Here is a 24,198-nt window from a genome sequence, read left to right on the forward strand (position 1 = left end):
TGTGTCAAGCTTGACACCCTAACTAAAAATGAACTGAAGACACATTGCCTGTGAGAAAAACAGGCTCTCCCTGTATTCCTACTCTCAGGAATATGGGAAAACTAAGTTGCCTTTAAGCATAGTGCATAAAGAGGCTGATAGTTAAACCTCTTTGAATTGGCTTCCTTGCATGACCTAATGTTTAGAAACAGACTGGGCTCCAACCTATGGAGTGACACCCCGGATTAACTCTATAACCTGAGGCCTCAGACACAGGGGGAGCAGGAAATATACATATTTAGTCCATATTACCAAGGCAACAAAGTCAATGTACCTGAACATAGTAGGAAAACAAGCACAGATGATGTTGAATATTTTAAAAGTGTTCCCCACACCCACCATAACAGTGGTTAGAAACATGGATAAATTATTTCTGAAACCACACAATTAAAACTTCTCTAATATATGTGTGTGCTTTGTTTTTCATTGCTAACACTCCATAGGCAATCTTGGTCAATTAACATTATCTTAGTACCAAAAATAAGGTTCAAAGTTTGGTTTTGACATAAATGACTTATTTTCTTTTTAAGCATATAAGGAGCTATAGACCTCGAATAGGCTGCCTCTCCCCCAAATGGGGAAACATCTGAATTTGAAACTAGTAAATCAGCATAAAATGAGACTATCTGTTGAAGAAACCTACCCTGAAAGATCATTTATAATTGTGCTACTGATGAGATTATTTACACTTTTATCCACCAGGAATAAATAATAAAATATAAAAATATAGTAAGCTGTAGAATATAACTGTCATAACAAAGAAAAATATTCTACATAGAACTAAAAAAGGATATAGGAAGAAAAGTTATCAGGGCACCTCTACAGGCTAGGAAAGAAAGATTTTGGCAGACATAAGCATTCTAATTAATGATGAAGCAGGAAAAATTCTCCAAGCCTTACCCTGGCCCAGATGAAATACTCCCCCAAATTATCAACCTTCCTTTACTCTTATCCATCTTCACCAAGAAACTTCCTGTTTACTAATTGTTTACCCTAAGCAGACTTACCACTATAAATTAATACATTTACATTCTAACGTGGGAATCTCCAAGTCTTATAGGTTTTGTTACTGGAAAATAGTTTCTCAATCTGAGTCAGACCCTGGATCTATACCCTTCACCCATGTTATATCTTGGGAGGCCCAGCTGCAACAGCCAGCCAAATGGTGTCTCTCTTTTTACTATCCACCCTCACCTTTCTCACCAACTTATAACCGTAACACAGGTCACCACAATCTTGTAAATGTCTGTATCCATCTGAAAAATAAAATCACATGTCATATATTTGTAAACAACCAAATGAAGATGGCTGAAACACAGTATTGGGTTGGCCAAAAAGTTCGTTCGGGTTTTTCTGAACAACAAACTTTTTTCCAAACAAACTTTTTGGCCAACCCAATATAACAGCAATGTTATTAGGAAGAAAGACCTGTTATCACTGTATAAATTCATAACTGCTGTTTAATTCTCAAAACAGCTTACTGTTCTCACTGAAGTAGGTCCATGGTCTTCATATGCCACTTATGATAGGAGATACGCATTCTTTGGGGAATACAGTGGGGACTCAAATCTGGAAGTTCTGGGCATCTGTGTAGTATGATTCAAGAGAGGGCATTAAATAAATTGAACTGGAATCTGATCAAGCCGATCTGTTTACAGGCTATACAGGGAGTACAAAAACAAGTTAAATTACTTTACAGTGATACAATCAACAAAATCCAGAATGTGGGAAGAAACGCTATATGACAAAACAACTAGATTTCTTACATAATTAATTTAAAGGGAAAACGGACGGGGAACTTAGAGATTAAAACAGACAAATAACAACCAAATGCAATATATGGACCTTGTCAGATACCAATTTCAAGCAAACCAATGGTTAAAAAAATAAAAAGAGAAACAATTGGGTCCATCTGTCACATAATTGAACACAGTTCAGATATTTGACCTTATTAAGAAATAGCTGAGACTTCCCTGGTGGTCCAGTGGTTAAGAATCTGCCTTCCAATGCAGAACATGGGTTCAATCCCTGGTCGGGAACTAAGATACCACATGCTGCGGAGCAACTAAGCCCGCATGCCGCAACTACTGAGCACGCAAGCCACAACTAGAGAGAAGCCCACGTGCCACAACGAAGATCCCGTGTGCCACAACTAAGACCCGATGCAGCCAAAAATAAAAAATGAATATATATATTTTTAAAAAGAAATAGCTAAAATTTTTAGGTGTGATAATGATATTATGGGTTTTTTTAAAAATTACATATTTCAAAGACATATTAAAGAAACTGGATGAAATGATATATCTGAGATTTGCTTCAAAATAATCAGAGAGTGGGGTGGGAAGGAGTGAGATAGAGATGAAATAATATTGGCCACGAATTGAAGCTGGGTGATGGATACAGAAAAGGTCCATTATACTATGCTACCCATACTTTTCTATACGCTCAAAATTTTCCATAATGAAAAGTTTAAAAACAGCAACAGCAAACAAAAAACACATACAAAAGAGAAGGGGAACTTCTAGGTGCCCTGGGGTAATGGGATAAAAATCCCAGTCTAGCTTCCAGCCCCATTAAGTAGTCAGATTCTCTGGGGGGGGTCAGCCATATACTAGCAAGTTCATTTACCAAATCTTGCCCTTCATCTTACATCATTAGCCTGAGAAAGGACATTAAGTTGTCTGAGTTTGGTTACTTACCAGACACCTTTTAATGTCCAAGTTTGTAACCCAAATTTAACTTGAGTTTAAGAAAAAATAAAATAATTTTTGAAGCTAACAGAATTTTAGCATCTGTTGAATTTATTCAGCATAACCACAGAGGTATTGTCTTCATGTTGTCACACATAGACACAAACACAGATACAACACAATATCCATTTTTAGCCCAAGTGCATTCCTTCTGAGGCTCATTTATATGTCTTCATATGCCACAGCCCATCATTTAAATAATGGATATTTTCAATGCCAATTCCTTTGTTGACTTTCTCACTGCAGAAGGAATAAAGCACATAAACATATTGTTAAGTATTTTTATAGGCTTACTCATGGTAAATATAATTCGGGGTGCATTGCTATCTTGAAATTATTGAGCCACATGTAGGGAATTTATTTATATTACACTAACATTATCATCTACATTAAACTACATTACTCTGCTGCAGTTCATGTCTTAAAGCGATTCTAGTGATCTAACTAGTGGGTCCACAGAAACAGAGTAATGATGTCACCAAACCAGGAGAACATCAAAGTGTTATAATTAACCCTGAAACAAAATTAATAGGAATATTTTGGTCATGAGTTCCAACGTTTTTAAGTATATTGACTATATTTTGGTAATATATCTTTAATATTTCCTTAATATTTTATACCACCATGTTAAAATATAAGATAAATACTGTGTGGTACTAAATTATGTCACCGTTTTTAAAAACTAGCAGTAAAATATCTTTCCCCACACCTAATCTAAATCATACTAAATAAAAAAAATTCCTAAAATACCACACACATACATATAATACAGCTGTGTTGGCACACAGGTTCTTTTCAGAATGCTAAAGGAAGAATGCAATCCCAGAGACAAAATAGGTTTCAATGGCTTCCTAAGTGTTAGGAAAAATCAGAAATGAGGCTTCTGTGCTTAAATATTTATAAGATATGGTATGAATGAGAGCAAATTTCACCTGTAATTCTGATTCTTCCTGCATAGGTTACCTATATCTTAAAAGCTAAGGAGGCCTAACAGGAGACTTACATATCTTCTGCAGACATCTTCATGACTCCAACACACAGAGCATGCTGTTTTCCTTCTGCCATGATTGCCTGAAAACACACAGCTAAGAAAACTATTTATCTATCAAAATGCCTTGGAGAGGGGGTGTCACATTACTACTTAAGCCACTGTGAACCCAACTTGCACCTTCGCCTAGTCCATTAACTCCTTGAGGGCAGGGACCTAGCAAAATTTATGGGCAGATTGCGAATACTCAATACATGCTAAATGAATGAATCTAATAATCATTCTCTGTTTTTAAGTCAAATGTTAATAATACCATAACCCAATGCCAACAAAAGAAGAAGAAAAAGAAGTCATGCAAAAAAGGAGACAAAATTTCTTGCATATAAATATTAAAAATGGAAATAAATATCAATTGTTCTAGTGCTTTAATCACTAAATGGTGGTTTTATATAAAGGATACATTAAAACAATAATTATATCCCCAATCAATCTTTAAGAGTCCAATGTAAGTTGCAATCTATCCAGAACAACCAGAATGTTCTTGGTTATCATTTGAAGTGTCTAGAATGTTAAACACTGCAGTACATATTTTAAAAAGTAAAGGTTCAAGGGTACACAGCCCCTCTCTGTACTAGTTTTGCAACTTTCCCAAAGTCTATAATTATTTCAAAATAAAAATTATTTTAAAAGTAAAGGCTAAGTACTAGGAAAATTTTCCATTTAGGGGAAACCCCAGAACTATAAACTTTAAAAACAGAAAAATCATAAACATAAAAGGGTAACCTGTCCTCACAGAATACTTTTCTCCCTTGGTTTTCAAGTCATTCATTCATTCAATGTTCCACAAATATTTGATCACCTATTATGTGACCAGTATCTATATCAACACAAGCTGTTCCTAAGATATAAATATATTGATACAACTTATACTACCCCTTAGATATAACTGCCACAAGAGAGAACACCCTCCTTTTGAGCACAGGACACACTCTTAAACCCACTCTAATGGCCTTTCCGCTCCAGTGATTTCCCCATTCCCACCAAGTATGGTTCCTTTTCTCAACCTGAGGCAAATGGCCACTTTATCTATGACAGAGGAGAAGATGTCCTCCTGTCCAGACTAGGTGATAAAAAACTAATCTGGAATATAGCTGAAACAGCACTGTAGAAATGGAAATAATGCAGAATTATTCAGCTCCATCATGAGTTGAATAGATTCTTAAGGACTATCTGGGACTTTATAATTTCTCTTTGAGAAAACATGTTCTGAGGCCCAAACAACCAACTTAAAAATGAACTTTAGGGGGCTTCCCTGGTGGCGCAGTGGTTGACAGTCCACCTGCCGATGCAGGGGACACGGGTTCGTGCCCCGGTCCGAGAAGATCCCACATGCCACTGAGTGGCTGGGCCCGTGAGCCATGGCCGCTGAGCCTGTGCATCCAGAGCCTGTGCTCCTCAACGGGAGAGGCCACAACAGTGAGAGGCCCATGTACCACAAAAAAAAAAAAAGAAAAAAAATGAACTTTAGAATAAAAGTTCATTGGAACTTCAAAATAAAACCACTGGGATTGCCAATGGTTCCCACTACTCACTTCTAACATTCCACCTGGTGCTTAAGTTCTTTTCCCTTTTGAGTGCTTTTACTCCAGGGTATCTGGGGTAATTCAAACATAAAAGTAGCAAGATGATGTCCAAATAAGTGATCCAATCATATCATATACAACCTCTCTATTAATAATTAAGAGTTTTATACTGTGTCCTGAGTCTGATAACACTGGTCTCTAACTGAGCTGAAATGCAGCTGGGACTCTTTTGTTACTTGTTCTCATTTAATCTCTAAGATGGGACAGAATTTAGTCTCAAGAAATAATGTTGCTTCCCACATCTTCAAATGTAGCCAGAAAGGCATGAGATAACAGTAAGAGTAACCTCCAAAAAAGTACATCTAATGTTCTCTGGGATGACAGATCTTTCAGCAATAACAAGAATACAATGAACACATTTTTCAACAGTTACAGCCTGGGAAGGATACAACAATCGTATCTACTGCAGCAGGGTAAAGTTTAGCTCCAGGAGAAGTTAAGCCTGGACACATGATATTTGCTCCACTGAGTACAAATTTGATGGCTCCTTTATCAACCTGCTGGTGTGGCAGGATAAAAGGATCTAGAAGAAAAGAAATGCATTACATAAATTAGTAAGACTAATGACTCAACAGAAAAAGGCAAAGGACATGAACAAATATTTCCCCAAATTACAGTATTCTGTGACACATGCAAAATAAAACTGAAACACCCTCCTTCACTTATCAAATTGGCATATATTTTTAAGAAAAGTATTTCCCAGTGCTAGCAAGAGTGTAGGAAAACTGACATTCCCATATACTGCTAGAAGACTTATAAATGGGTACAAGCTTTCTTTAGGACTACCTGGCAACATGTATCAACAGCCTCGAAAAGGTTCAAACTCTGACTCAGTAATTCTACTTCTAGGACTTTATCCTAAGAAAAAAATGAGAGATGTACAATATATTTAGATAGAAAGATATTCATTATAGCACTAATATTTATATTAGAAATAAACTGGAATCAACCTAAATGTCCAGCAATAAAGTAAGAGATAAATGACTTAAAGTATGTCTATAATACCTATATAATAGGACCATGTTTTTGGAGAATACCCTGGGAAACATTCAAAATATATGATAAGTGAAAAAAGCAGAATAAAAACTGCCAGAAATGGGGCTTCCCTGGTGGCGCAGTGGTTGAAGAGTCCACCTGCCGATGCAGGGGACACGGGTTCGTGCCCCGGTCCGGGAGGATCCCACGTGCCGCAGAGTGGCTGGGCCCGTGAGCCATGGCCGCTGAGCCTGCGCGTCCGGAGCCTGTTGCTCCGCAACCGGAGAGGCCACAACAGTGAGAGGCCCGCTTACCGCCAAAAAAAAAAAAAACTGCCAGAAAGACCAGTGGTTGCTAGGGGTTGGAAGAGACGGGGAGGTGGGAAGGATGAATAGGTAGAGCACAGGGAATTTTTAGGGCAGTGAAACTATTCTGTAAGATACTGTAACAGTGCATACATGATATATGCAATCGACAAAAACCACAGACCGTACAACACAAAGAATGAACCCTAATGTAAACTACGGACTTTCGTTAATTATAATAATGTATCAATATTGGTTCATCGATTGAAGCACGGCAATGCAGGATATTAATAAGAAAAGAAGGATGGGAAGGAAGTATATGGGAACTCTCTGTACTTTGTTCATTTTTTCTGTAAATCTAAAACTGCTCTAAAAAAGAAAGTCTATTAATTAAAAAACAAAAACTATTTAACAGAGAGCCCAATTTAAAAAGGAAAAAAATATGCATTTACACATAACACACAGACACACACACAATACAGGAAATAATGGGATGGAAGTACACTGATATACTAACCATGGTTACCTCTAGGTCATGGGAATACAAGTGATTTTACTTCCGTATTTTACAAATCTCTAGAATGAACACATACTCCTTCTGTAATCTTAAAAAAATTTGTCTGTGTGTATGTGTGTCTATTAATAATTCATAACCTAAAAACTAAAGGATCCCCAAAGGATTTAAAACAATATCTATGGGAAAAACTTTTTAGGCCTCTCAGGGCTCTCCAGGAATAATAACAATAATTAGTAAAATGTATTCATTTTAATGTCTTACCACTACCTCTCCCACTAGTCAGAGAACAAATAAGTCTTTTTCCTACCAAGACTAGAAATTAATTTAAACACAGCTCCAAATTAAACATCTTACTGAAAAAAAGGAAGCTGAATGAATGAATGTGTTTACTACTCAGAAGCCATAATTTGTTTTCTAGATCTCCATCCTCATTAATATCTGTCCTTTAATAATAATGATAATGATGATCCTGATCATGGGGATGATGACAAGTAGTAGTAGTGGATGGACATTTACTGAACAATTACTACATCATAATAATGGCTATTATATATTGAGCACTTACTATGTTCCAGGCATTGTGTTAGGTGCATTACATGTGTGTTACTATCTTATTTAATCCTCACAACCCTGGGAGATGTAACATAAAATTGCTTCCACTTTTAAAGATAAGGAAACAAAGCTTAAGTGACTTGACAAAAGTGACATGCACTGGGAATTGAGCCCAGACCTGCCTAACTCCAAGTTCACACTTTTAACCACCATATCATCCTGCTTCTTGCACAAGAATAACTTTAAGATGTTCTAAAAGGTTGGTTCCCAGCAAAATATTATTAAACAGGAACATCTTTTTCTTCCAACTTATTGTGAAAATGCTTAACATATAGAAAAACTGGAAGAATAGTTCAATGAGCACCTGGATACCATCCACTTAGTTTCAACAATCGTTCATTAGCACTTTGCTATATTTGCTTTATCTCTTTCTATTTATACACACATATTTTTTTCCTCTACCATTTGACACTTCAGACACAATGCTTCACCATAAATAAGCACACATGCCAGACACATACTGGCTTGAAAAGCAGAAATTTTACTTTGCAGTTGAAAAACTCTTGTACACTGGGATAGCATCTTCCTTTGGGTTTTCTTTTGTAATGTAATCAATCTAACAACATGCAAATGTGGGTACATAATAAACATTATTTTGTTTCTTAACACCTGACCTTGGCACTCAACTAACAATAACTGGGATTCCATGCTTTCCCTTATACAGACTTACCTCTATGAGGCAAATCTGGATACAAATGTAAAAGAAAATGCTCACAGCACTTATTACAGTTTGTGAATATATATTCGTGTAATTATCTAATTGTTGTCTATTCTCCCAACTAGACTGTTAGCTTCCTAGGGACAGGGACCATATCTATCTTTGCTTCCTATCACATTCTCATTACCTAGCTCAGTGCCTGGCACAGAGTAAGTTTAAAAAATAGTTTTTGAATTAAGTAATGAATGAATGAATGCTCTTTCTTGGGCTTTCTGGAATGCATAATGAGAGAATTTGCATTTTTCAGATTTACCACAAGATGGGGAGGGGGGAAATCTTTTTAGTTTTATATTCCATATAGCCTAGTACTAATAAGTTAACTACCAGAAGTCACTTTCAACTCCTTTTGTGTCTTTCCATATGCCCAAATACATATTTTCTAACAAGACTTACATTTGTGAAGTAATCTTAGGGTTGGATAAAAAGGCCCTTCTCTTTGTCTAAAAAACAGTAACTCTCCATTTACTGTAAGGATCTCTATATGTTCATGGCTGTAAGACAAATGTCACAAAGTACCAAGTTAGATATTTTCTTTCAAAAATGAATGTGCCAAACATCCTTTAAATAATGTATAATATGAAGCATGCATATACAGAGATACAGTAAGCTTTAAAAAAAAATTTCAATAAAGATCCAGGGCAAAAAAAACATTTTTTTTAACTCATACCAGTCCAGTAGAGAAAAAGGAAAAATATGACCTGCTACAATTTTATTTCACATTTTATTATTTTGAATTCCTTTTCAGATAATTAATAAAACAAATCTCTAAAGCACAAACTGAAATAAATCCAACTCTGAATAAAAACATTTAATTAACTCTTTAATAAAACAATCAGTACACAAAGCCACATTTTCACAAACATAGAAAAACACTTGAAAATACAAATATTGATAAGTTTTAGAGTTACTCATTTAGAGTAGATAAATAGTTAATGTGACGATAATTACATTTATTATGAGTGCAATCTAATCATTCAATATTCAGCTTCTCTGAACTTTACATAGAAAAAAATAAAAACTTACCATCGCACTATTTTGACAGGATCTTTCTTAGGCATGATTTGATTAAGCCATGGTTCAATACCTGGAAATTGTTCTAACAATTGGTTCTTAATACCCTTTATAACTGAGGTTTTCAACTGGATGCAGTTGGACACATTTTCTTTTTCATCAAATCTGCCAAATGATTTTTGCAAGGAAAAAAAAAGGCATTTCCAAGAAGACATATCAGAATAGCTAAAGGTATTGTTTTAATTAGTCATCTATTTCCAAGCAAATATTTAGACGTCTAAAATAATTATGAAATAAATTGTTTTTTTAAATACCATTTCCCTTTTATTGTGTCCAGCACAAAACCAAAGTCTTAATACAATATTAAACTGTCATAAAGTCACAATTAGCTGGGCGGGGGGGGGCGAGGGGAGAAGGATATGAGGCATATTTCACATTATAATCTGTAATTAGCTACACAAATGCCTCTCCTGGAAAATCTTACTCAACTCTACCCAGGAAAAAACAGATTCCCACCTATAACAGAACCTGTGTAAAAAAACAAAAGCAAAACAAAACAAAATGAAAATACCCTCAAGCGTTGATATACAAAAGACCAACCCAAATATAACAGTGAAAATCGGCCCCTCCTAGGCTATGTAATCTGCTGAGATTCTTTTTTAAGTGATGATGACGACGGTATTTAACATCCCTATTTATTTTTGCTCAAAATGTCCTGCACAAAACCCACCTCCCTTTGCCCATGATCCCCCTTTGCTTTTTGCGTCTACCAAATCTGGAAGGCAAACCCACTAGGTAGGTTCCAAAGAATTATTGTCTTCCTCACACTGAATAGCCTATGGGGCAGTCACGCTATTTTCAAGACAAGGTTCATCTGGCAGCTAGGCAATAGGTATCACAGTCCGCTAGCTTCCTGTCACCCAGACTCCTTCACTCCCATGACCCAGGAAGTCAAGCCTTCCCTTATTCAGTTCATAACTAGTAACCACAAGGCAGTGAGTGCAGGGCTCTCCTCTCTGCTAAAGAGGATATGTCCCCAAATCACAGTGCAAGGATGTGATTGGTAGAATCCTAGGAACGGAGATAGGACTAGGAAAGGGGGCAAAAGAGAAAGAGAGGTAAGGAGAAAGAAAATGAGGGTGGGAGGACCCAAACCCAACTGAGGATTAGGGACGAAAAGCTTAAAGAAGTGTTGCTAGTTGCCAGTTGAGAGAATAGTACTATAGAAAACCTTAGGGAGTAAGGATGGCAGGGGCGGGGGAGAGAGAAAGAGAATCTTTGCTCTCGCCCTCTTCCCCACCCCCACCCCCACCCCCTTTGTGAGCAGCCAACGGAGGCCACAGCATGTCCTTACTTCTTGAACATGATCCAAGGTGAAGGGGGCGACGATAGGGAAGGGCCCGGAATGGGGAAAAAATTGAATTAGCAAGGGTCCGGCAGATCCCCTTACACGAGGAAGGCCGGAACTGACAGTCGGAGCTGTTGTCGTTATCCGGAAAGGGAGACAGCCAGCCGCACTTTACGGTTCTCAGAGAAATTTGACTACTTCCGCTCCTTAAAATCGTCGGCTCTTTTGCCGGCCCTTTTTGGTTTACCGATCCCTATCCAGAGCGGGTAGCTGAAAAGGCGGGACTTGTGAAGGAAGAAGAGATGGAGCAATCATTGTAAGAGCAGGAAGAGAAGATGGAGGGGGCGGGGCAATCAGTCAAGGCAGTATTTAAGGCCGTTGCGTCACTACGGGTTCCTCAAAGGGTCAAAATTCTTCCGTGTTTCATTGCTACCTACAGTTATTTTTTAGTGGGAATGGTTTTTGTTCCCTGAGACAACCGAATGGATTGGTGCTTACCGACCAGCTTGAAGCCAAGCAAGCCTCTTGACATCATGTTTATGTACTCGTGGGCTTGCCAAATTTAGCAAATAAAAATATAGGACGCCCTGTACAGGACATTTGGATTTCAGAAAAACAATGAATACTTTTTTTAGTATAACTATACCTCATCCAATATTTGGGACATACTTATACTAAAAAAAGAAAAAAGTACGTGCTATCTGAATTGAATTGGGCGTCCTGTATTTTAATCTGGCAACCATATTCACTGGCCACAGTGAGGTGCCCCCAAAGAATTATTGATTAGGCTGCTGTCCCCTGCCTCACCCCCATGGCTATAAGTTGAGCTATTATAAATATAAAGAGGTACCTTCCCTGAATGATAGAATGTCCTGTAGCCGATCGATACTAGACTAATCCGATTGAAGAGATAACAGCTAAAGAAACACGTTTTACTTACGTGATTTTAAAAAAGAGCAAATCAAGGGTTTTGATCAGCAAAGAAAGCATAGAAAAATGCAAAACCTAAACAGGCACTACCCAGGCTGTGGGATGGGTGTGCACTGATCTGTAAAACAAATACACCAGTCTCTCCAGGGAGCAAATACTCTATACTGGGGAGATGAGCCTTGGCAATGACAGCAAATGGTATTATGTGTTTGAATTGTACTGCTAACTCACCTTGCCTTGATTCTATGGTAGCAACAATCTTCTGATTATAATTTAGCTTCCCACGAAGATCTGCCCGGAAAGGACTTGCTATTTTCAAATCATATCTGCGTGAACAATTGTCTTTATAAATTAATAAATTGGCATTATGGTTTATACATCAATCTCTTGAGAACGTCCTTAGCGTGAATCCGCATTCCCAGCATCAGTCAACTCTGTGACATTTAAATATCGTTTATGAACATACAAAACTGAAGCCCAGACCCCAAGCTGTGGTTAGTGCTACACTGTTAGGCTTCTTACAAAACAGGAGAACTTTCCTCTACTGGCAACTCACATCGCCCTGGAAGCCTGCCATGTAACAGTAAATATATTATAACAACTATAAACAGTTATAATTAAGCGGTTGGAGGTAGGAGAAAATAAATATTTTGTGTTCAATCTAAACATAACACCTTAGTAATAACAATGTATTCCACTAGTAAATAAAATTTAACTTGATGAACTCCAAAATTAATAATACCTAGATGGACTTCCTAATTTCTTGAACTTCCTAATTTCTTGAACCTACTAATTTTAGACTTATTAAAAAGTATTATGCTGAGTATTTGCAGTGCTAGAAATAAGAGCTAACTTTTAATTCTATAAAAATTATACATAAGGACTTCCCTGTTGGGCCAGTGGTTAAGACTCCACGCTTCCACTGCAGAGGGTGCCAGCTTGATCTCCGGTGGGGGAACTACGACCCCACATGCCACGTGGGGCGGCCAAAAATAATAATAATAAGGTTTTAAAAAATAAAAATAGGGCTTCCCTGGTGGCGCAGTGGTTGAGAGTCAACCTGCCGATGCAGGGCATATGGGTTCGTGCCCCGGTCCGGGAAGATCCCACATGCCGCGGAGCGGCTGGGCCCGTGAGCCATGGCCGCTGAGCCTGCGCGTCCAGAACCTGTGCTCCACAGCGGGAGAGGCCACAACAGTGAGAGGCCCGCGTACCGCAAAAAAAAATAAATAAATAAAATTTATACATACTCTAAATTATGACAAATCCCACATGCATGGACTAGATATATAGCTACATGTGCATACATATTTTAATCCACTTTCATATACTCTGATAATCACAGAAACTGAATCTGAATTATGACAAATGCCAAGTTAGGTCATTAGTATTAACGAGGGAGATATTTAGTTCTGTATGTGTACATGAATACCTTTATTCATAACTCATCTACACAGATACATAAGCAGGGCCCACTTTTCACTTTTAATGTGTTTCTGGTTTTGTGTTGTAAACAGGATTATTTTTCCAAGGTTATAATTGGGTGTTTACTCCTGACAGAACTCATCTTCAAATAAATCACTGCTACAACAAACAATATGTCATAAAAGAAGAAATACCTCAAAATAAACCTCTTCCAAAATTGAAATAATGAACTTCATTTATTCATGCAATAGTTATAAAGGACCTTTATGTTTTAGACATATATGCTGTCTATACTAGAATTCATGCATAGATGTTCTGTGCAATTTATTTTACAAGGGACATCAATGTACATGCAGCACAGGACACAAAAAACCCAAGTCTAGCATACAGTTTACTAAAATAAGTAACCTAGCTATAATAAGCATTAAACATTTAATGATTGTATTTGCTGTCTTAGAATTTTGAAACAATTTTATAGGATCATCTTGACATAAGACTCTAAAATGCTGCCCAAGGAAGTTTACAGTAAGGCCTCCTTTTCTTCTTCATAAGCTTCCTTGAGCAATAAGCATGGTACCAAAACCCTTCAGAGTGTCCAGTAAAAAATGGTTTCTTTAGGAGGTGGGCCATAGCTTTGAACAACTGGAGGAGGTGCTTTCACTGCAAGAAAGAATTGGGCCACTGCCAGACCCCTACTGGGTCTCTCATCTCTCAGAATCTACAGCCTGTGAAGTCTTCCATTAAGGTCACTTTTCCCACAAACCGCCCCGCAGCCTTATACTTCAGAGCCACCTGCAGCCTGACTTTATATCCCCCACAAGGTCAAGACATACCTAAGAATCACACCACTACCCCCACCACCAATCACTGTGCAGAGCACAGGTGAGAAAATGCATTGGCCACGGCCTGGATCTTTCCATACAGAGCAATATAAGGAACACCAACCAAACAGCATCATCAACCTCTAGTCCCAAATACAGCTAAATTTGGAGAAAGCTGAGAGACCCCTATTTATCAAAAGACTGTCAGAAGTAACCATCTTGACAAATTTATGATAAGCCAAACTCACTGTGCCTCACTTACATCCCTATTTTCTTTTGTCATCGCCCAATATGTAAGCACCAAGTTCAATCTATTATTATGTGACCTTGGGCAAGTCACTTAAACTCGTGTGCCTGTCTTCTCATCTGCAAAATAAAGGCTCTACTTTATGAGGTTGTTATGAGGATTAAATGAGAGAATACAGGCAACGCATTGTTAAATTATTAGTATTGTTATTATTAAATTACTATTGCTGTCATTGTTATTCCTCTCTTCTAACCTCATTCCCATATTCCTCTGTGCTTCTTCTCCTGCCACCTGACCTCTCATTACTACCTTAATTTCCAGGTGCTTCTGCTATGCCTCCCTGGAACACAATTCCAGGATTAACAAACTCTCCTACCCATCCTCCAACTTATCCCTGAATGTCCAGTGATATTCCTGGCTTTCCCATGAGATTGGAGCTTCCCTTACAGCCCTTTCAAGTGAAAGTGATTTACACCAAGACGCTGCATGTACTAGGGAGTCAGGAGGTGATGTGATGCCCTCTTCCAGCCACACTACAACTTCTAGACAATTCCTCCTTCACCCTCAGGTAAAAAAAAAAGAAAAAAAAAAACACCCTGATTCTTCTTCCTCCAAGTTTCATACTATCTGGTTACACCTCGACTTCCTCTTTGCTGTCCTCTACTCATTCATTGAAGATCCTGGTTCACAGCCTTTCCTCTCCACCCTAGAGTCGTTAAGCACTGCAAGAGAAAAATCACAGTTAAATAAACAGGTACCACCCTGAATTCATAGTCACCAGCCTCAAATGGACCTTCAATATTCCTGGGGAAATCCTTTCATGTTTTCAGGTCACTCTCTCATTCTCCCCAGTGATTCTTTCAAAGTTTGCCCATTTTCCTCAAAACTCCAACACCTCAACAGCCCCTTCAATCTACCAAATAACTCACCTCTTAAAGATAAGATAGAAGTCTCCATATGGGAAACCAACTTCCTACTACCTACTACTACTAAACTAGGAATATATTCAGAGCCATCCTCTACTGTTAAAATGAGAGGGAGCCCTCCTCCAAGCTAGGTCTAATGCCTCCATCTTCCAGATCCCTTTCATGTACAGGTCCTCAGTAACCTTACTCAAGCTGTCATTACCTCTGTCCTATACCTTCAACCTCTCCCTCTCTACTGGCTCCTTCCTCTCAGCTCTTTCAACGGAAATACATGAATACACCCACATCGTATAACATTCAAACAACATGGAAGTATAATGACCATAATCATAGCTAGCATCTACTGACTACTTACGCTATGTCAGACACTGTTGTGAGTGCTTTCATGTATTAACTTATTTAATTCTCAGAGTGACTTTATGAAGTAGATACTATTATTATTTCCATTTTATAGATGAGAAAACTGAGGAAAAAAGAGGTAAAGTAGCTTGCCCAAGATTACCAAGCTATGAAGTACCAGAATCTGGAATATATATATATATATATATATATATATATATATATATATATAGTCACTTTGCTATACACCAGAAACTAACACAACATTCTGAATCAACTATACTTCAATTAAAATTTTTTTTAAAAAACACACACAGGGCTTCCCTGGTGGCACAGTGGTTAAGAATCCACCTGCCAATGCAGGGGACATGGGTTCAAGCCCTGGTCTGGGAAGATCCCACATGCCCCAGAGCAACTAAGCCTGTGTGCCACAACTACTGAGCCCACATGCCACAACTAGAAGCTACCACAGTGAGAAGCCCACACACCGTGCAGCAACAAAGACCCAATGCAACCAAAATAAATAAATTAAAAAAAAACAAAAAAACAAAACACACACACACACACAGCCATGCTAACCAGCTTCATTTTAAATTCATGATCACTAATCTCAAGTGGGCCCTTAATGCTGCCTGGCAATTATAGTATATATCCTTAGACTAGTGCTGTCCAATAGAACTCTCTGCAATGATGGAAATATTCTGTAATCTGTGCTCACCAAAACAGTAGCCATTAGCACATGTGGCTACTTATGTTTACATTTAAATAATTAAATTAGATAGACTTTGAAAAACCAGTTCCTTAGCCATATTAACCACATTTCAAGTACTCAGTAGTCACATGTGGCTAGTGGCTAAGTATTGGACAGCTCAGAATAAGCCATTCAGTCTCCCCTAGATGACTATTTCTCTCCTTCAACCCCCAACACCTTTCACAGACTCCCACCACCCCATCTACCCACTTCTACCAGCATCTCAAACACATGTCTAAAACTGTACTTCTAGACTCTCTCCATTCTGTCCCCTCATACACTCATCTGTCCCCAAACCTATTTTATCCACAGTCGTCAGTTATTGACAACTCCATCCTTTCATGTGCTCAGACCTGAAATCTTAGGAATTTCCTTCACTCCTCTTCCTCTCACACTCCACCCCCAAGTCATTGGTAAGTCCTATTGATTCTTCAAAATATATCAAAAATTCAACCACTTCTCATGACCTTCACAGCTACCATCCTAGTTCAAACCATCATTATCTACTGCCTGGATTGTTTCAATAACCCCCAAACTGGTCCTTTACCTCTGTCTCGCACCACAATCTGTTTTCAACACAAGCCAGATTTTCCTATTAAAAGTGAAATTCAAAGTAAAGTCTTTTCTCTGCTCAAACCTCTCCAACAGCTCTCCATCTCAACTAGAGTAAAACCGATATCTGTACAATAGCTTACAAGGTCTTTAATTGTCTAGATTCCTGTTACCTCTTCAATTTCATTTTCTGCTACTCTTCCTTCCCTTTTCTTACTCTTCTCCAGTCACACTGACTGCCTTGCTATTTTCCAACACACCACATCTTAGGGTCTCTGCACTGGTTGGTCCTTCTACCTGGAAAGCTCTACCCCAGATCTCCACATGACCAATTCCCTCACCTCCTTCAGACCTTTGCTCAAATGTTACCTTCTCAGTAAGGTATTGCCATAGTCTCTCCTTTTAAAAACGCCATCTAGGGACTTCCCTGGTGGTCCAGTGGGTAAGACTCCACGCTCCCAATGCAGGGGGCCCAGGTTTGATCCCTGGTCTGGGAACTAGATCCCCGCATGCATGTAAAGATCCCGCCTGACGGGCTTCCCTGGTGGCGCAGTGGTTGAGAATCTGCCTGCCAATGCAGGGGATACATGTTCGAGCCCTGGTCTGGGAAGATCCCACATGCCACGGAGCAACTGGGCCTGTGAGCCACAACTACTGAGCCTGCGCGTCTGGAGCCTGTGCTCCGCAACAAGAGAGGCCGCGACAGTGAGAGGCCCACGCACCGCGATGAAGAGTGGCCCCCGCTTGCCACAAATAGAGAAAGCCCTCGCACAGAAACGAAGACCCCACACAACCAAAAATAAATAAATAAATAAATTTATAAGATCTCGCATGCCACGACGAAAAGCCAGCGTGCTGCAACTAAGTCCCGGCGCAGCCAAAATAAATAAATAAATAAGTATTTTAAAATGCCATCTACCACCCGCCCCCACCCCTTTACTCAGTTCGGTTAATAATGACCTCCGCCTTGCCAAAACCAAAAATCATACTCAGTTCTCATTTTACTCAAACTCTCAGTAGTATTTGAGTTGACCATGATCTCCTTCTTGAAACACTTTGGTACCTTGACTTCCTTAACACCAACCTCTCCTGATTCTCCTTAGCCAGGTTCATAGCTTTCCATACCATCTATATACCATGGACTTCCAATTTGAAATCTCCAGCCTGGATATCTCCTCTACACTTCAAACTATCCAAAGTTGACATCTCCACTTGAATAATAGACACTGCAAATGAAACATGTCTAAAATAGAATCCTTGATTTCAGCCCCTTCCCCAACATGCAATCTTCTTCATCTCAATAAATGGGAGTCCCACCCACCTATTTTCTTGGATCAAAAATCCCTGAAGCCCTCTCTTTCTCTTACATCCTTCATTTAGTCCATCATCAAATACTATCACCTTTACTTTCAAAATATATCCAAAATCTGATCGCTTCTCACATACCTCCAACACTATGACTCTAGTCAAATTCACTATCATCTGTCACCTTGACTACCAAACTCGTCTCTTATTTATTTTGCTTCTTGCTTTCACTCTTATGCCTGCTGCCTTACAGTCTATTTTTTACACAGCAGGTAGGATGAACCTTTTAAAACATAAGTCAGATCATGTAACTCCCTTGCGCAAAACCCCCAGTGGCTTCCCATCTCAGTTATAATAAGATCCAAGGTCCTCATCCTGCCCTGAAGGCTCTACACAATCTGGCCCCCATCCACCCCTCCACCTCATCTACTACTACTCTCCCTTTCTCTGCTCCAGCCACATTGGCTTTCCTGCTATTCCACAAGCATGCCAAGCATGGTCCCTTGCTTCTCAGAGTCTTATTTTTTTTCATTGGTTCTTGGATGAATAGAATTAAATTAATCATAATCTTTGATTCATGGCACATTCTCTTTATTAATACAAGTATGGTTCATTTTTAATTAGTTTTTTAAATAACATAATAAGTATCCATGAACTTAATAACTAAATCTAACCATATGGCCCTAATCTCATTCCTCTGCCTCCCCCCACCCCCTGGCAAAGAATCATTATCCTGAATTCTGTGTTCATCGTTTTGTGGTGCTCCATTTAATACAATTTTATGTCATACATATATATGCACACACACATATATATATATACACATACATATATAGATATGTACATATCTACATACATATATGGATATATATATATCTTTCTTAAAAGTATAATTTTTATTATAATGTATTTTAACTTTATACAGCTGTATGCTATATGTACTCTTTGGGAACCTAATTTTTCCCCCTCCATATTTACTTTTCTAAGATTCACCCATGTATATTTGCATGTTGCTGTGGTTCATTCATCTTGATTGTTGTATAATATTTCATTGTATGAATAACACTTCAAGGTCTTGGCACCTTTGCCCTCTGCCTAGAATGTGCTTCTCTTAGATATCCACATGACTACCTCCTTCACTTCACTCACTCCATTATTCAAATGCCACCTCATCTTAACACTATCTAAAATAGTGCACCATTTTACACTCTCTCTTTTACTCTTCTTTACTTTTCCCCATAGCACTTATCACTACTGCTCTGAATATTCTCACTTTGCCTCTCCGGATCCACTCTCCCCCTTTCCACCCTGCTCTGTGCCCTGCAGCAGATCTTTATGATCTGCAATAATAGGCTTCCTTGCCTTCTGGTTTCCCCTTTGGTTTTGCCTGTGAGAGATACCCTCAAGAGACAGGAGGGTGGGAGAGACTGGAGTTGTAGCATTTATTCCCCAGCTCCCTCCCTGCTGTGATTTTCCAGCAGCTGTGACGCTCCTGTCCGGTGACTCTCCTATTGCCATACTTCTCTCCAGGTTGACTCAGGGCCAAGCTATGGTAATGTCTTCTCATTCCCCTCCCACCTGTGGCTGCTGAATCATTTCTTGTCCTTTCACTTACTATTGTTTACAACTTTGTAAATACTCCTTCATTAAATGCTTATCAATCCTTCTGTTTGAATGCACCTCTCTTTTCTGCCAGTACCCTGAGTGACAGGACTGCCTGACGTTAAAATTATTTATTTTTGTTGTTGTTGACTGTCTGTTTCCCCCAGTAGATAGTAAGCTTCAAGAAGGTAGGGGCTTCCCTGGTGGTGCAGTGGTTAAGTATCCGCCTGCCAATGCAGGGGACACGGGTTCGATCCCTGGCCCGGGGAAGATCTCACATGCCACGGAGCAACTAAGCCTGTAGGACACAACTACTGAGCCTGCGCTCTAGAGCCCGTGAGCCACAACTATTGAGCCTGCATGCCACAACTACTGGAGCCCACGTGCCACAACTACTGACACCTGCACGCCTAGAGCCCGCGCTCCACAACATGAGAAGCCACCGCAATGAGAAGCCTGCACACCACAATGAAGAGTAGCTCCCACTAGCCGCAACTAGAGAAAAGCCCACGCATGGCAACAAAGACCCAATGCAGCCAAAAATAAAATAAATTAAAATAAAATAAATTTTTTAAAAAAGAAGGTAGGGACTTTGGGACTTCCCTGGTGGCGCAGTGGTTAAGAATCTGCTTGCCAATGCAGGGGACACGGGTTCGAGCCCTGGTCTGGGAAGATCCCACATGCCACGGAGCAATTAAACCTGTGCGCCATAACTACTGAGCCTGTGCTCTAGAGCCTGCGAGCCACAATTACCGAAGCCCGTGTGCCTAGAGCCCATGCTCCGCAACAAGAGAAGCCACCGCAATGAGAAGCTCACACACCACAACAAAGAGTAGCCCCCACTCGCCACACCTAGAGAAAGCCCACGTACAGCAATGAAGACCCAACACAGCCAAAAATAAATAATAAATAAATAAATAATTTTATTTTAAAAAAATAAAATAAAAGAAGAAGGTAGGGACTTTATCTGACTCCCTGCTATATCCCCAAGGCCTAGAATAGGCTGAACTCATAATAAGCATGCAATAAATATTTAAGTGAACTATCAATACATATAATACTGCATTTTAAATGCTTACACACAAAAAATTGCTTGCACATACCTCTTTCAAAACAAATGCCATTATTTCTTTAAGCTACATACGTAACAGAATTGCAGAGTTGAGGGTTAAGTGGATATTTCATTTAGTAGATAGCACCAAATTTTCCTCCATTCTCCTATAGAAGGAATCAGGGCTCCATGGAGAAATGGCTGACTCTAGGACTGGAGCATGGAAAATATAAAATGAGTCGGGAGCACCATAAAATTTTTTTTAATTATAAAAAACAGAACAAACATAAAAACAAAAACCGCCTGCAATTATAGAGGTATGTCAAAGGGATATAGGAGCCAACTGAAAGAGCTTCCAATGGCCAAATTTGAAACAATATGAGCAACAAAATTATCATTGGATTATAATTCAAAGTATAAAATAAATATCAACAAATCCATACTGATATTAATAAATGATTGAATAAATAAATTAAAGGAGAGTACACAAATCTCTTGTACAGAAGAATTCCAAATAATTTATGTAGACACTTTCTCAAGCCAGTGGAGCATAACTGCCCACTCCTTAAGTGTAGGATGTGCATAATGACTTCCTTATAAACAGTGGAGTTTGGAAAGAGAGAAAGAGAGTAGTGTTGCAGTAGAGAAACAAGCCAAACACTGTCTCAGCCAGGCAGTCAAGGTTCACCTCATCAATGATAAATCATGTTGATAGCATGTACCCTTGGTATGATGTATAACTATGGAAAATGCATCAGACAAACTCAAATTGAAGGATATTCTACAAAATATCTGACCGGACTCCTTAGAACTGTCAAGGTAGTCAAAAACAAGGGAGGTCTAAGAAATGGTCACAGCCAAGAGGAGCCTAAAGAGATATGACTAAAGATGATGTGGTCTCCTGGATGGGATCCTGGAGGAGAAAAAAAGGGGCATTTAGGTAAAAACTAAGGAAATCTGAAGAAAATATGGACATTAGTTATGAATAGTGTATCGATATTGGTTCATTAGTTGTGATAAATGTACCATAGTAATACTAACAATAGGAAAAACTGGGTACAGGGTATATAGGAGCTCTCTGTAATATTCTTATATATTTTCGGTAAATGTAAAACTATCCTAAAAGAGTTTGTTAAATGTTTTAAAAATACCCTATCAGGATGGCTATAATTAAAAAGACAAATAATATCGTGTGTTGGCAAGGATGTGGAGACACTGGAACCCTCACACATTGCTGTGGGAAGATAAAACAGTACAACCTCTTTGGAAAACAGTTTGACAGTTCCATATAATGTTAAATATGGAGTTACCAAATGGTCCAGCAATTCCACTCCTAGGTATCTACCCAAGAAATGAAAACATATGCCCACACAAAAACTTGTACATGAATGTTCATAGCAGCATTATTCATAATAGCCAGAAAGCAGAAACAACAGAAATGTCCTTCAACTGGTGAAATAAATAAATATGGCTTACCCATACAATGGAATATGATTCAGCCATAAAAAGGAATGAAGTTCTGATGCATGCTACTACATGGATGAGCCTTGAGAATATTAGGCTAAGTAAAAGAAGCCAGTCACAAAAGACCACACATTGTATAGTTCCATTTATATGAAACGTCCAGAATAGGCAAATACATAGAGACAGAAAGCAGATTAGTGGTTGCCAGGGTATGGGGAAAGGTGGGAATAGGATGTGTCAGCTAATGAATACAAGATTTCTTTTTTTTTTTTTTTTGGTCAGCAAAGAGCTCTGCTCTTTATTGAACGTGTTACTAAAGAGGTTTAGTCAAAAAGACCAAAGCCCATGTCATCATCAGACTCTTCACATTCTTCTTTCTTTACTTCTACTTTCCTCAGCTGGGGCAGCAGTGGTGGAGGGGGCAGGACTTCCTGCTGGTGCTGGTCCACCAGCTGCTGAGGTTCCACATTGCAGATGAGGCTCCCAATGTTGACACTGGCCAAAGCCTTTGCAAACAAGCCTGACCAGAAAGGTTCAACATTTACACCAGTTGCTTTAATGAGGGCATTGATTTTATCCTCCATGACCATCACCTCATCGTCGTTCAGGATGAGGATGGAGTAGATGCAGGCGAGCTCTAAGACGGAGGCCATGGTGCGGGGGAGTGCTAGGCAGGGGCTGCCCGGCGCGATTCTAGTCGCCCGATGATGTGAGGGCCTCACCCCAACGCGGCCTTAGACACCTAAGTGGCAGCTGAGGAAAGGGACAGGATTTCTTTATGGGGTGATGACAATGTTCTAAAATTAGAATGTGGAAATGGTTGCACAACTCTGTGAATATACTAAAATCATTGAACTGTATGCTTTAAAGGGGTGAATTTTATGGCATATAAATTCTATCTCAAGAAAGCTGTTATCTAAGGGACTTTAACCAGAAAAAAATTCTAAGTGTGTTGATTTTGGGGGCTCTTTCTGTTGCTAATTTGTAATGTTATTGCACTGTGATCAGAGACTGTTACTCCTATGATTTCTGCATTTTTGCAGACTAATAAATGAGTCATTTTGGAAAATGTTCTATGGGTATTTGCAAAGAAAACACAATCTATGTTTGGACAGGGTAATCTCATATATATTTATGTGTATATATATATATATATTCAACCTTGTTGAGTAGTGTTATGATCTTCTGTATATCCTTACTTATTCACATGATCTGATGATTTCTTAGAGAAATATTTTACTTCAAATATGCCTGAAAGTCTGGCCAGCAACTCCAATCTTATCTCTTATTAAGTTATTCTGAATTATTTCAAACCTTCTCCACTTTTCTCAAATTTTTGCCACCCCTCCCCTAACCATCACATCCTACTTTATACATAAAAATGGAAAGGAAGATGGGATTGCCTTCATCTGCCTGGTACCAAACAAACAACTTACAACTGTCTACCTTCATCCCGTTCCATTTAACTTTTCTCATTCTTCTGACAATAGAAGAACTACCCCTCCTTCTGAGACCCATTTCTCCACCTGCCCTTGGTATTCCATTCTTTTCCATTTCCTCAGAAACCTTGCCTTATCAATTATCCTGTTTCCCTCTTGATTCTTCAGCACCTCTCTCTCTGGAGTCTAATTCTTCTCTCCTTGAATCTGGGCTTGTCTTAGTGACTTCTTTAACCAAAAGAATGCAGCAGAAGTGATATTCTGGAATGTATAAGGCTAGGACAAACGAAGCCTTGCAGCTTCCACCTAGGCCTCTTGGAACACTTACTCTTGGACTCTTGAAGCACCATGTAATGTGTCTGCCTACCCTGAGTCCATCCTTCTGTGAGAAGACCCAAGCTAGCCATGCAGAGAGGCTGTCTGGAGAAAAAGATGTCCAG

The 24,198-nt window shown here is 38.9% G+C and overlaps 1 protein-coding gene and 1 pseudogene across 2 annotated transcripts; both read right to left on the reverse strand.

The window, feature by feature from the left end:
* Positions 1 to 2,819: 2,819 nt before the first annotated feature.
* On the reverse strand, positions 2,820 to 11,256 carry MCTS1 (MCTS1 re-initiation and release factor). 2 transcript variants are annotated; one of them, XM_027092356.1, is made up of 6 exons: positions 10,913 to 11,256; positions 9,571 to 9,723; positions 8,941 to 9,038; positions 5,810 to 5,943; positions 3,793 to 3,860; positions 2,820 to 3,029 (listed from the first exon to the last, which is right to left on the reverse strand). In XM_027092356.1, exons 1-6 carry the CDS (start codon positions 10,921 to 10,923, stop codon positions 2,948 to 2,950), a joined length of 546 nt encoding a protein of 181 aa, XP_026948157.1. In that variant the 5' UTR covers positions 10,924 to 11,256; the 3' UTR covers positions 2,820 to 2,947. The 2 variants fall into 2 exon arrangements, with proteins under 2 accessions (XP_026948157.1, XP_026948156.1); XM_027092355.1 differs by lacking the exon at positions 10,913 to 11,256 and adding an exon at positions 10,289 to 10,804.
* An 11,342-nt stretch (positions 11,257 to 22,598) lies between these two features.
* LOC113612462 (60S acidic ribosomal protein P1 pseudogene) lies at positions 22,599 to 23,426 on the reverse strand (annotated as a pseudogene).
* Positions 23,427 to 24,198: the final 772 nt, after the last annotated feature.

This window comes from Aethalodelphis obliquidens, unplaced genomic scaffold (assembly GCF_003676395.1).
Source record: "Aethalodelphis obliquidens isolate GAN/ISIS:26980383/991018 unplaced genomic scaffold, ASM367639v1 scaffold77, whole genome shotgun sequence".
In the NCBI taxonomy this organism is placed as follows: Eukaryota; Metazoa; Chordata; class Mammalia; order Artiodactyla; family Delphinidae; genus Aethalodelphis; species Aethalodelphis obliquidens.